This window comes from Rattus rattus, chromosome 8 (assembly GCF_011064425.1).
Source record: "Rattus rattus isolate New Zealand chromosome 8, Rrattus_CSIRO_v1, whole genome shotgun sequence".
Lineage (NCBI taxonomy): Eukaryota > Metazoa > Chordata > Mammalia > Rodentia > Muridae > Rattus > Rattus rattus.
Genome location: NC_046161.1, coordinates 82,726,997 through 82,740,763, shown reverse-complemented (window position 1 = coordinate 82,740,763; position 13,767 = coordinate 82,726,997). Strand labels below are relative to the sequence as shown.

At 39.3% G+C, this 13,767-nt stretch overlaps 1 protein-coding gene across 1 annotated transcript; it reads right to left on the bottom strand.

Annotated features, from left to right (window-relative positions):
* Nucleotides 1–5,021: 5,021 nt before the first annotated feature.
* On the bottom strand, nt 5,022–5,945 carry LOC116906954. The gene has a single exon (XM_032909875.1). The coding sequence runs from the start codon at nt 5,943–5,945 to the stop codon at nt 5,022–5,024; it is 924 nt and encodes a 307-aa protein (XP_032765766.1).
* Nucleotides 5,946–13,767: the final 7,822 nt, after the last annotated feature.

The window sequence follows — 13,767 nt, the reverse complement described above, 5'->3', positions numbered from 1 at the left end:
GGTTAGAAAAATGAAATAAAATGAAAAATAATCAATTTTCTAATAATAAAAAGAATGTTTTATGTGGAACCAAGGCCAGTAAAAGGAGATTACAGCCATTTTGAACATTCTAGATTTTTCATTTTGAGAGCAACGCACATTAAACATGATCCTTCATAATTTAGGAAAAGTTATGTAAATTAAATGTTGCATGCAACAAAAGGTATAACTTTTTGGTGAAGAAAATATGTGCAGATTGATAGTCACACTAAAAAATATATGTTACAATAAAAGTTTATTCCCAGGTCCATGTCTGTTCCTTCTCCAGCAATCTGATTTATTTTTTCATGCTGGGAAATGAGTTCAGGTCCTTCCACATATTAAGAAATTGTTTTACCTCTGAGATCCAACCTCAGTCTCATTGATTGACATTAGATCAGTTTTACTTCACATGAACATTCTTTTACTTTCATCTGTGTAAGCCATTATGTTCTCTCTCTCTCTCTCTCTCTCTCTCTCTCTCTCTCTCTCTCTCTCTCTCTCTCTGAGACACAGTTTCTTTGTGTAATATTCCTGACTGTCCTGTAACTCACTTTTAGACCAGGCTGGCTTTGAACTCTTAAGAGATCTGCCTACCTCTACCTGCCAAGCTCACCCTGATTTCTGTGACATTTATTTACATGATTTTGTGCAACTCTGCTGGAGTTCCAGCTCTAATGTACCATGCCTGGTACTTAATTACATTTAAATTTTCTTTTTAGGGTGAAGGTACATTTTTTAATGGATATTTTCTTTTTTTACATTTCAAATGTTATTCTCTTACAGAACCCCCTATCCCATCCCCCCTTCCCCTGCTTCTATGAGGGTGCTCCCCCACCCACTTGCAGACTCCCTCTTGCCTTTCCGCCTTGGCATTCCTTCTACACTGGGGTCATCAAGCCTTAACAGGACCAAGGGCCTCTCTTCCCATGGATGCGGAACAAAGCCATCCTCTGCTACATATTCGGCTAGAGCCTGGGTCACTCCATGTGTACTCCTTGGTTGGTGGTTTATTCCCTGGGAGCTCTGGGGGGTCTGGTTGTTTGGTATTGTTGCTCTTCCTATGGGGTTGCAAACCCCTTCAGCTACCCAGTCCTTTCTCTAAGTCCTCCACTGGGAAACCTGTTCTCAGTCCAATGGTTGGCTGTGAGCATCCTCCTCTGTATTTGTCAGGCTCTGACAGAGCCTCTCAGGAGACAGCTATAGCAGGCTCTTGTGGTGGTACACAACAGTAGGATTTGCTGAAGGAGACAGAGGCAGGAAGATCATGAGTCAAGGCCAATCTGGGATACACATTTAAAATTTTTAATTATTTATTTAGGGTGTGTGTGTGTGTGTGTGTGTGTGTTCATGCATGCATATAAAAGTATGTATGTTAAGGCCTGTACATAGAGGTCAGTAAACAGCCTTTCATATCCTGGTAACATTTTTATGGCAGAAATATGACATCATTTTTATTTTATCAACCCCTATTATTTACTTACTTACTTACTTATTTACTTACTTACTTATTTACTTACTTATTTTACCTTTTTACATCATTGTGAAGGAAACTGTTGTGAAAATTCTTGTATATTTTTGTAAGAAGACATTTTATTTTTTGTTGTGAAAACTAAACACCATAGGACATCATTCATTTGACTTCATAGGAACTGAAGTTAAAATGGGGTTTACCAGAGGCAAAAGTATGTGGTTAGGTGGGAAGAGGTTATTGAATGGATACTGAGTTACAGTTAGATAGGAGAAAAGATTTTGTTGTTCAATAATGTTCTTATCTAGAAGAGAATATTTAAAACTATTTTTTACCATAAATAATGATGAATATTTGAAGCTGTAGATATATTTAACTTTATTTAAACATTGGACAGTATATACATGTATGATGTCAAGTTGGTAGGAGACATGTATACTGAGTCCCAATTTAACCTAATTAAGGTTCATCACAACAGAAAACTAAAGAAATGGTTTAACCAGGAACACAAGTGAGATGGGAGAGAGAATCTCAGGCATAGACGATACCAAGAAAGTGGTCCCAAGAAATAACCTGGAGTAGCCATATTCTAATACCTAATAAATTAGACTTTCAACCAAAATTTATCAAAAGAGATGGGGAAGGACACTTTCATACTCAAAGAAAAAAATCCACCAAGATGACCTCTCAAATCTAATATCTACACCCCAAATGCAAGGGTACCCACATTTGGAAAAGAAATGTTACTAAAGCTCAAAGCACACATCAAACTTCCCATAATAATAGTAGAAGACTTCAACACCCCACTCTCATCACGCACAACTCATGGAAACAGAAACTAAACAGAGACAGAGTGAAACTAACAGAAGTTATGAACCAAATGGATTTAACAGATATCTACATAACATTCCACCCTAAAACAAAAGAATATACCTTCTCAGCACCTCATGACACCGTCTCCAAAACTGACCATATAATTGGTCATAAAACAGGCCTCAACAAATACAAAAAGATTGAAATTATCCCATGCATTCTATCTGATCACCATGGACTAAGGCTGATCTTCAATCAAAACAAAAGCAATAGAAAGGCTACGTACTCATGGAAACTGAACAATTCTCTACTCAATGATAACTGGTCAAGCAAGAAATAAAGATATTAAAGACTTTCTAGAATTTAATGAAAATGAAGGCACAGCATATCCAAACTTATGGGACACAATAAAAGCAGTGCTAAGGAAAATTAATCGTACTGAGTGACTTCATAGAGAAATTGGGGAGATCCTACACCAGAAACTTAACAGCACACCTGAAAGCTCTAGAACACAAAAGAGCAAACACACCCAGGAGGAGTAGAGAACAGGAAATAACCAAACTCAGGGCTGAAAGAAACCAATTACAAACAAAGAGAATGATACAAAGAATCAACAAAATTAAGAGCTGTTTGTTTGAGAAAATCAACAAGATAGATAAATCCTTAACCAAACTAATTAAAGGGAATTCTATTTAACAAAATCAGAAATGAAAAAGGGGACATAACAACAGAAACTGAGGTAATTAAAAAAATCATCAGATCTTACTATAAAAGCCAACTATTGGACTGAAGTGAGGGGTCCTATGGAAAAATTTGGGCAAGGATTGAAGGAGCTGAAGAAGAGGGCAACCCCATAGGAAGAACAACAGTATCAATTAACCTGGAGCTCTGAGAGCTCCCAGAGACTAAGCCATCAACCAAAGAACATACATGGGCTGGTCAACGGCCCTGGCACATAAGTAGCAGAGGCTGCCTTGTCTGACCTCAGTGGAAAAGGATGCACCTAATCCTATAGAGACTTGATGCCCCAGGGAAGGGGGATGTTGGGAGTGTGAGTGAAGGAGGTTGGAGGGGAGCATCTTTCAGAGGCAAAGGGGAGGTGGGATGAGGTGAAAACTCTGGGAGGGGAGACAATATTTGAAATGTAAATAAATAAAATGATTAAAAAGAAAAAAAGAACTTGTTACCGTTTTATTAGAAATTGTCACAGAAGTATGCAGGCTTAAGGTTTTAATGTTTTTGTACATAATCAGTAAGATGGTGCTCATTATCTTGAAAAAAATCCTTGAGGAATTTTTCAAAGTTAAACATTATAGAGTTTAACTATACATACATGTGATGGTTTGCATATGCTTGGTGCAGGGAGTGGCACTTGTTGTAGGAAGTGTGTTACTATGGGGTGGGCTTGGAGACCCTCCTCCTAGCTGCCTGAGGATATGCAGGCTGTTCCTGGCTTCCTTCGAGTGAAGATGTAGAACTCAACTCCTCCTGCACCACACCTGCCTGGATGCTGCCATGCTCCTGCCTTGGTCATAATGGATTGAACCTCTGAACCTGTAAGCCAGCCACAATTAAATATTGTCCTTTATAAAATTTGCATTGGTCATGATCTCTGTTCACAGCAATAAAACCCTAACTAAGATAATATATTTTACAGAGTTTTTAGACATTCATCTTAAAAGATAATATTCAAATTTCTAGAAGAGGAATTAATACTGGACTTAAAATGGCAGGAAGCAGTTTACATCCTAGAGGCATACATGGAACCATGTGGCTGGCCAGAGACAGCATGCATCAATTAACATTCGGTGCAGCTAGATAACAGATAGAAGCTAGATCATTGCAAAACAAATGGGGCAAGCTGACTGACACAATCACAGCATGTAATTAGATCTCTAGCTCATATTTTAAGTTCTGATTAAGTTGCCACAGTAAGATACAGCTTTCAACCTAGAAATTAAAGCTATTATTCACCCTGATCTGTGTTATCTTTGACTGCATATAATAAAGGAGCTTAGTGTTTACACTTGGATAATGGAATTTTCATTGTGATTGAGAGTTCGCTTGAATTTATATCAGTTGGTAGAAAAAAGACAGGCAACACGAATGGATTTGGGATTACCTGTCCTTTGTAATTTTAGTATTTATTCTAATATATTCATCAATGATACCAATAACTCAAAGTTCCACATAGCAAATGACATGAACGTTCATAGGAAGACAAGATAATGGAAATGAGGGATGAGGTTGATATATGCATCAACATGCGGTAGAGTACTCAAACAATATAATAATCATTGACAGGTTTTCAAGATCATCTTTTCTTTAATAATTTTTGTTAACAGTATCCCTTTTAGGCAACACTGATACAATTCTTTTTAATACTTACTATAGGTCAGGTAATTCAGTTGAACACAAAAATAGAATAAAATACAGACAACACATTCCCTTGGTGACTGAAACTGACTTATGTCAGTCTTAGGTACATGGATGCTCCAAAATAGAGATCATAACCACCATCATATGGGTGAAGCATTTGCTGAGGGCTTAGATTTAACTCAGTGAGCTGAATGTGGATGATTCTGACTATAATGACACTGTAAGAGCTTAGGGTTACCAGAGTGTAGGTAAGCAAAGTAGGACTAACACACATCATATACAGGCAAAACACATACATGTTTCTAATATGACAACAACTCCATTCATGAGTCTGCCATGTTCATCTGTTAAGAATTTTCTTTACAGCAGTTTTGACATCCTTATTTCTCAGGCTGTAGATCAATGGGTTCAGCATGGGGACAACAGTAGTATAAAATACAGATGACACTTTCCCTTGGTCCATTGAACTCACCGATGATGGCTGTAAGTACATGTATGCAGCAGAACCATAGAAGATGGCAACAGCGGAGATGTGGGAACTGCAGGTGCTGAAGGCTTTGGACCTGCCTTCTGTGGAACGAATGCGGACAATGCTGGCAATGATGAAGATATAGGACGTAAGGATGGCGAATGCAGGTGTCAGGATATTTAATGCACTCAAGAAGAGAACCAAGAGTTCATTGACGTATATACTGGAGCATGATAGCTCCAAGAGAGGAAAAAGATCACAAAAATAGTGGTTAATCTTATTGGTCTTGCAGAAAAGCAATTTTAACATAAAGCCTGTGTGAACGGATGATCCAATGACACCCAAAGTGTAAACTCCCGCTGTGAGCCAGAGGCAGAGATGATGAGACATGACAACATTGTAGAGTAAAGGGTTACAGATGGCAACGTAGCGGTCATATGCCATTACAGCCAACGTGTGACACTCTGCAATTGCAAAAACAAGGAAGCAGTAGAGCTGGGTCATGCATTCAGGGTAGGAGATGATATTCTGCTCTGACACAAAGTTTACCAGCATTTTAGGGGTAATGACAGTAGAGTGGCAGAGGTCAATGAAGGACAGACTGCTGAGGAAAAAGTACATGGGGGTGTGCAGGTGGGAGCTGAGCAAAATTAGGATGATCATGCCCAAATTCCCCAGCACTGTGACCACGTACATTCCAAGGAAGAGGAGGAACAGGGGCAGCCGCAGCTCTGGTTTGGTTGAGAATCCAGCCAAAATAAATTCGATTACTATCGAACGGTTTCCAGACTCCATTATCTCCTCATTACATTGTCTGAAGCTTCTAAGTTTAAAACAGAGAGATGAGTATACTTTTCTGCATCATCTTTGCCTCCTTGGTGAAGACTCAATGGACCAAAATGACCCCTGCTAACTAGATTTCATTGTTGAATTGGTAGAGCTCAGACTACTCCTCATATGAGAATAGTTTTGGAAGACAACATAAGATGAACTTTTCACTGGTCAGATTCTGTGATCATGGTGTTTAGGTACACCCTCTAACATGTTATTGATGGTGGCTTGTGGATTACCAGAGCACTTACACAGTAAAGTTAGATGTTTTTCAATTCACTAAAGTTAATGATATGATGTAACTTTTCAAAATGACCAATGCACACATTTACTTTACATTTGAAAAGTAAACATGTAGATTCTAGGTCACAGGAAAAAACCATAGTCTTAACATTCAACAACATCTGTACTACTATTTTCAAACCAGAATGGGATACTTTGAAAGAACATGGAAACCAGATAATTTCAGAAAAGAAATCAATGACTATTGTTAGTCAAGGAATATCTAAAATGATAGAGAGTAATTTGTCAATATAATAAAAAATCCACATATCACATGACATGTGTATTTAAATATGCAGTTTGTTTGCCTAGATTAAAAAGTATTGGTCTCACTGAATCTGCCTTCAAAGGCTCAATGTAAAATTAATGGCCTGAAGTAAGGGAGAGAGGTATGTTGCTTCTGAAACAAAAAGAGCATCTTCCATAAATTTCTTAACTGCACAATATTTTCTATGTAACAATGTTCTTTTTCAGATAATGGTCAAGGATGTAGTGGTCTGTATATGAAGTCGACTTTAAGATCTTTTCCAACTCTAGTATTTTGTGACTTGATAATGCTAATATCATTAGATTATACAGTCTAAGTTCAAATCTCTTCTCTAAATCCTATTGGCTCTATGACCACAGGAATCTATGTTCTTAGATTCTTCCATCCATCCAGAAAGTAGACATTCAAATACCTGACATGTCAAAAATTAAATTAATTAGCACACAGTTTCTGGGTCACAGTATGAGCTTAATTGATACCCACGCTGTTTACATTGGAATGTGCTGTCTTTCTCTGGGATGTCCTGCTGAGTTAGTCAGCAGCTTTTCTGTTGCTCCCATTGTAGTTGTGAATAGTGATTGGCATATTGCCTTGGATATAGCATGCGTCAAAAATGTGGTCAATAAAATTGTTCACAGAAACTTAACACAGTGTTAAAACAAATCCTTAAGAATGGGACGCCAGCAAACCGCTGAACTGAGAAGGGGTCCTCATTGAAGGAGTTAGAAAAAGTTTTGAAGGAGCTGAAGGGGCTTACAACATCATAAGAACAACAAAAACAACCAACCAGAGCTCCCAGGGACTAAACCACTATCCAGAGAGTACACATGGATAGACCCATGACTCCAGGTGCATGTGTAGCAGAGGATGGCCTTGTTGGACACCAATAGGAGGAGAAACCCTTGGTCCTGCTAAGGCTGGACCCCCCAGTGTAGGGGAATGTCAGGGCGGGAAGAGTGGTGGTTGGGGAGGGGGAACACCCTTATAGAAGACTGGGGTGGTGGTAGAGGATGGGATAGGAAGCTTATGGATGGGAAACGGGGAAAGGGAATAACAATTGAAATGTAAGTAAAAAATATCTAATAAAAATTAATTTAAAAAAAAGAATGTGACACCAAGTTTACACTGGTAGAGTTAAAAATGGCTGAACAATAACATGTCTGGCATGAGTCTGTGCTGCTGAGCACATGGAGGAAGGGGACTTTTTACCAGAGAGTGTGGTCTCTAGAGCGAGCGTGGCTATGGAACGAAAGCCATGCACATTTGTGTGCACCAGGAGAGATACTGCAGCAGAAGGCCTTAAGGTTTTAAAGGACAAGGATGGGAGTTCATACTTACCCTCCTTTTTTTTTGCAGCAAGTTCAGTGTTGAAAGGTTTTATTCTCATTTTCACTGGATAGAAAATTGTATTTGATAATGTGAGGAGATAGCTTCAAGGCTCTCTGAGTCTCTGATCTTGATAGTTGAACTCTCGCCTCAGTCGTTCATTCTTCTGTAAATGTCAGTTGATGCTGCACTTCTCTATGTTAGAGCTAATCGCAGTCACGTTCAAAACAAAAATAATAATGACCTCTCAGAAGAATCGTGTCCCATAGGTATTAACTGGGATGAAAACTGTCAACAATTAGAAATCCTGTTTTCCCTACTGAGTGTTGAGTATGTAATATTGTCTGAGATTATTTGCTCTTCTTGTTAGACTCTGAATTACAACGGAAGGATGTGAGTGCTCTCACTGTTAGGGTTCTAGACATTTTAAGACAAAGCATTTAAAAATTTTAAAATGTCATGAAAATTGTAAAATATATTTTTAACGATATATTTCATACATCAAACATGAATACAGGTAAAGGAAACTAGAGAAGCCATATGCTTCCTGTGTTTTTGTTTACCTCTGTTGACTTCACTAATTTAATAGTATTTAAATATTATAAAATAGTCATAAACAACGATTAGTAGAATATTTTAAATTGCGAATACAAACATATTTCCCTTTGATTCCACATTGAAATATTCAGACATTATTAAAGATATACAAGGAGTTTGTAACAAGACTAATAGGCAGATATTAGGATAGTTTCCAAATTTAAAAATAAATGTGGACAGACACTGAATATTTCATTATAGACTCTATTTTCATGCTAAATTATTTGTTAAAGTAAAGTTGCATTTAATACTCTATTCCCTAATCACTAACATACACTTTTGAGGTAAATGTATGCAATAAATTTTTGTAACTGAATTTACTTTGGAATTCTTAAATTATTTGATGTAGAATTTTAATGTGTTTTGTATGGGTATTTCTTCAATTGGTTAAAATAATATAACTTTTAAATAGCATTGTTAAAAATAAAGCTATTAGCAATTGAAAACTTCTGGCAATGAAAAAATGGAGGATGACCAGGTTTATCAACCACTCTCCAGGGCAGGGCCGATGCCCAGGAATAATTGGCTGGCATAAAACAAACTCAGTTTTGATTTTTGTTTCTTTGCTTTTCATTTTTTTTGCTTCATTTTGTTTTCTTTCAGTATATGTGTTTTTTTCTCTGTTTTAGTGGAGTCTTTTTTGTTGAGAGAGAGATGGGGGGGTATAGATTTGTGGGTAGGGAGGCAAGAGGTGGGAGGTGGGAGATGAACGCCTCCCATCTGGGAAGAGTTCAAAATGGAGAAAGAGATGATCAAAATATATTGTATAAAATATTTAACTTAAAGCAAAGTAATTAAAAATATAAAACAGATAAAAACTCAGACTGCAGAGGACCTGTGACAGCCCTACTCTATGGGTCTTGTGCTGACTGACACAGGCTGATAGCCTCCCTTCTCTGTTTCGGTGTTACTGGGAATAGTTCGGGGTGTTGGAGGTGTCCCTGGTAGCCAGGAAAGATCAGGGATCCAGCTATACCAGCTATATCATGAGTAGGAGCTTCCACTGGTGTCCTTACTGGGAACAGTTATTAAAAGGAAGCAAGAAAAATGTTGCTAGGCAACAGCAACACAATGTAAGACATATTACATGACATCTACCCCATAGAGACATAGCATCATTTCTATAGCATGTGTTATGGATGCTATAGGGGGATGCCTAGTTAAAACATGGAGGGGGAGGAAAGGCTTGGCAAGGAACCACTTGTGTTTGTCAATGAAAGGTTTATGAATGCTGGAAATGGGTGGAATCTTCTGGGTGGAAAGCATCCCGAATAAAGACAAAGGTAAAGGCTGAGTCTAACATGACATAGGTCTTTCTAAAGATGTTTTAATAGCTACTGAAATTCTGTTTATTTTATTAGCACTTTATGTATTATATTTTAGTCACATCTGACAGTATCATTTTTCTTAGATGCAATGCTAAATCCAAATGCTAAATTCTTAGTAACAACATTGGAGAAATGTAGCATGTAGTTTTAAAAAGACGGTCCAAACTAAACAGGCTAGACCCTGGCTCTGGAGGTCTCGCCAACCCCCATGGGATCCCCAAGCAGCTCCATCATTCCTTTGTTGATGAGTCATCCCTTTCTCCTTCCATAGATTTATGAATGACTGTCATGCACTGGAGATGAATGCCTTTGAATAAGGCGCCATTGTGTGAGACCAAAGCTAGACACTCCATATAGCACAGTCAATAAACAAAAGACATTAATACCTCTGAGTATCTGCAGTGTCACCGTGGGTGACCTTTTGACTGAATGTTTGTATGTGTATGTGTGTGTGTGTCAAAATGATGCTATCTAAGTTTCCTTCTAGTGACAACTAATCATTTCTGAAAATGCTTTATATAAAACACATTTCCTTGTGGACAATAATATATAGGTGTATCAGAGAAATGAAACATCCTGAACAAGAATATTACCCTCCTTCATCACAGTACTTAGTGATCAAATATATTTACTCTGTGAAATTTTTGTTTTGTTTTGGTTCGGTTTTTGTTTGTCTGTTTTTTAACCTTCCCACGGAGGAATATGTGCTGGTTAACGACAGTGCTTCACAGTCTTTGCCATCTCTCTCCTATTTTCCCCCAGTTGTCTCATACATACTATGTTCACAGGAGCTACGGTTTACCTTAACCTAACACGAAGTTACAGAATCACATTCTCTTCTTAAGTGGCAATATTCTGGGAACCGCTCCACATGAACGACAGATTTTTCACCCCACTGCAAATTTTGTTGTGCTGTGAAAGTTTTCCATTTTTATTCGAGAAGGAATAATGGAAAATGCCTACCGAGTGCTATAAGGGAGCACAGCCAAGCTTGGAAGTTGTAAACTGGTGAGCACAGGGTCTCTTATCACAAAAGGGAGGATCTGGCTGCTAATCACTTGAGCTAGAGTGGTGAGACCTCCCAAGGACTGGCTGGGCAGACATGTGGGCACAAGTGCTACTTATTGAAATACAAGTCTCTGTAGATTTTGCCCATTCTGAGACTGGAAGCCACGGGCAGGGTATTCTATAAAAAAATTAAATTAATGTTTTTGTAATATGAGTAATTTTGCAATTGTACTTGATAATTCCTGTATATGTGTGGGACCATGAAAGGCACCGTGGTGGTTCCCTGTTGAGGAGGTTTGAAACCCTGGTGACCCTGAAAGGGATGGAGGTGTTTAGCCTGACTCCCAGGAAACCAGGAGGTCACTAGCGGGCAGCCCTCCTAAGGGCAACGCCCACAAATCTCTCCACAGGTGGAGGATGTGACCAGGGTCCTGTAGGCTCGAGACAGATCTCCATTATAATGATAAAGGCCTGAGGCTTGACTAATGAATTTCCCTTGCCAGACAATCCTCCCTGCAAAACGTATTTAATCTCAGGCTCACTCTGAGAAGTAGGGTGTGGTTTTACTCATCTACTTTCCACCATGACAATAAAGGCCTTAAAACCACGAACTGTGTCTTTTCTCCAGTATCCGCCATGGGGAGCCACAGAAGGCCTTGGTCTACAGAGCTGCTGTCTAATCTCCTGCGCTCCCAGTGGCCTCTAGTCTACCACAGTCAATCCAAGAACTCTCTCTAGGGGGACAAGCTGGAGCGTCCCCTCTTTTACCTCGGTCCCAGGCTAGATCCAACCCTGAAGTCTGCCACTCTGTTCTCAGCTCATCCGTAGCATCCCAGCAGTGCCTGGATGCCCAAGAGCCTGAGAACCAGACTGCCCGCCCGCCTCCTTGCAGGCCCAGGGACCCCCACCCCCACCCCCAGCCAGCTCTGGCTGTGTCTTGCACTCAAACTGTGCTTCCCCACCCTTGGAGTGGTGTCCTGTGGCTTCCTACAGCCCACCGGGGGTGGGTGGAGGTGTCTGGTAAGTACAGTCAACTTCCTGCCTCCCTAAGCGGCCTGAGCCCTGTGGCAGAGCATACACAGGGGACCCCAATAACCCTACAACTGGCGCCAGTTATAATCCTACATTGTGTGTGTGTGTGTGTGTGTGTGTGTGTGTGTGTGTGTGTGTGTGTGTGTGTTTAGGTGTATCACACAATATGCATCTTTATGTAGATTGATATACATATAAGGATTTGTTGGTGCTATAATAAAAGTGGTACGATGTAAAAAAAAATCATTAGTATATGGAATCTTCCAGTTTTCAAAGAAGGGAATAGTTTCTCTGTTACAAAGAGTTTTGTCTTCTGAGAGCTCCACCCAGTAGCCAAATGGAGAGACCCACAGGCAAACATTAGATGAAGCTCAGGGAGTCTTGTGGAAGAGTTGGGGAAGGAATTGAGGGACATGAAGGGGTTAGGGATGCCCCTGATCTGAACCACTGAGAGTTCCCAGAGACCAACCAAAGTGCAAGTACGGGCTGAACCTTCCCATCCCACAGACATATCTAGCAAATATGTGTTGTGGATTTGGCCCCTCAAATTGCATGGGAATCCACATATCTGCACAAGGGAGGTTGAGGATCCTTGCCCTTAGTTGGTTTAGATTGGTAAATAAAGTTGCATGTGGCTAATAATTGGGCAGGGAGACAGAGGCGAGACTTTTGGATTCCCGGGCAAGGAGACAGAGGAAGGAGAGGATGGGAGAGCTGCCATGCATTGAAAGGAGCCTTCATGCTGGGGAATTCAGCTTGAGGGGGCTGCAGATCTTCATATGGGGCAGCCAAGATGGAATATAGGTTTTAGCATAATGGAGATATTTAGATATGAGATAGTTTACTATAACTTTCACATTAAATATTCTGAAGTTAGGATTTTTATTAAGTTTAATCTTTAATGATTTTATACATGTATAATAAGAATAATTTTATACATGATGCAATACATCCTGATTACTCTTATACCCACTTTTCCCCCCTCTCTTAAACGCCCATTAACCCCACCTTTCTGTACGTCCTACAAGTCACCTTTCCAAGATCATGCCATTTTGTTTTGTTTTGTGACCAACTGAGTTTAACCAAGGTTATCTAGTTGACCCTGGGTGTGAATTATTCTTAATGAAACTTTTCAAAGCTCTGGAGCTTTCAGGAATAAGAAACAACACAATCACCACTTATGATCTAGAAGTAGTAATAAGAAACCGGCTTCTTTGGTTGTGCTTTTAGAGCATACAGAAAATATTCTCCAGATGCTGCTACCACCAGGAGGGCATCATAAGGGGCTTGATGTATTTTTGGAGGCCACTTAGAGCCACTGAGATGGCCTGATATGAAGAGCATAATCTCAGAAGCAAAATCTTGGTTTTATAATTGCAGTTTCAAGGGAAGCAATGGGAATTTAATTGGGTAAGGGAGATAATGGGAATTTATTTTTTTGGAAGTCACCTTCTTTGTCTCCAATTTACCCTTTTCTTTTGGGGGTAGATATTCTTCTTAAAATATGAGGGTATTTAATAATTCTAATGTGTTATTATTCAGAAAGTAATTTTTACAAGTTTTGCTTTCTAGATCTGAATATATATTGTATTTATACAGTAGTAAGAAAATGCACTTCTGAATCTGCCATGGTCAGTTATGTGCTAGAGCCATACCATCAAATATCAGAAATATGCTGCTGGGACAGACTGCTAGCTAGTCTGCCCCTTGGAAGAGGCTATATCCTGAGGCATATCAGAGGATCTGCTACACTCAGAGCAGTAGGTAAGAACCTACCCCACTAGAAGTTCCAGAGACTGGTTGAATTTGCAAACTGATCTTTCTAATTCTTTGAACAATCGAGTTGTAATTTTGATGGGGATTGCATTGAATCTGTAGATTACTTTTGGCAAGACAGCCATTTTTTCAATATTAATCCTGCAAATCCCTGAACATGGGAGATCTT

Coding starts and splice junctions, on each gene's coding strand:
- LOC116906954 (XM_032909875.1), bottom strand. CDS start 5,945: ATGGAGTCTGGAAACCGTTCGATAGTAATCGAATTTATTTTGGCTGGA.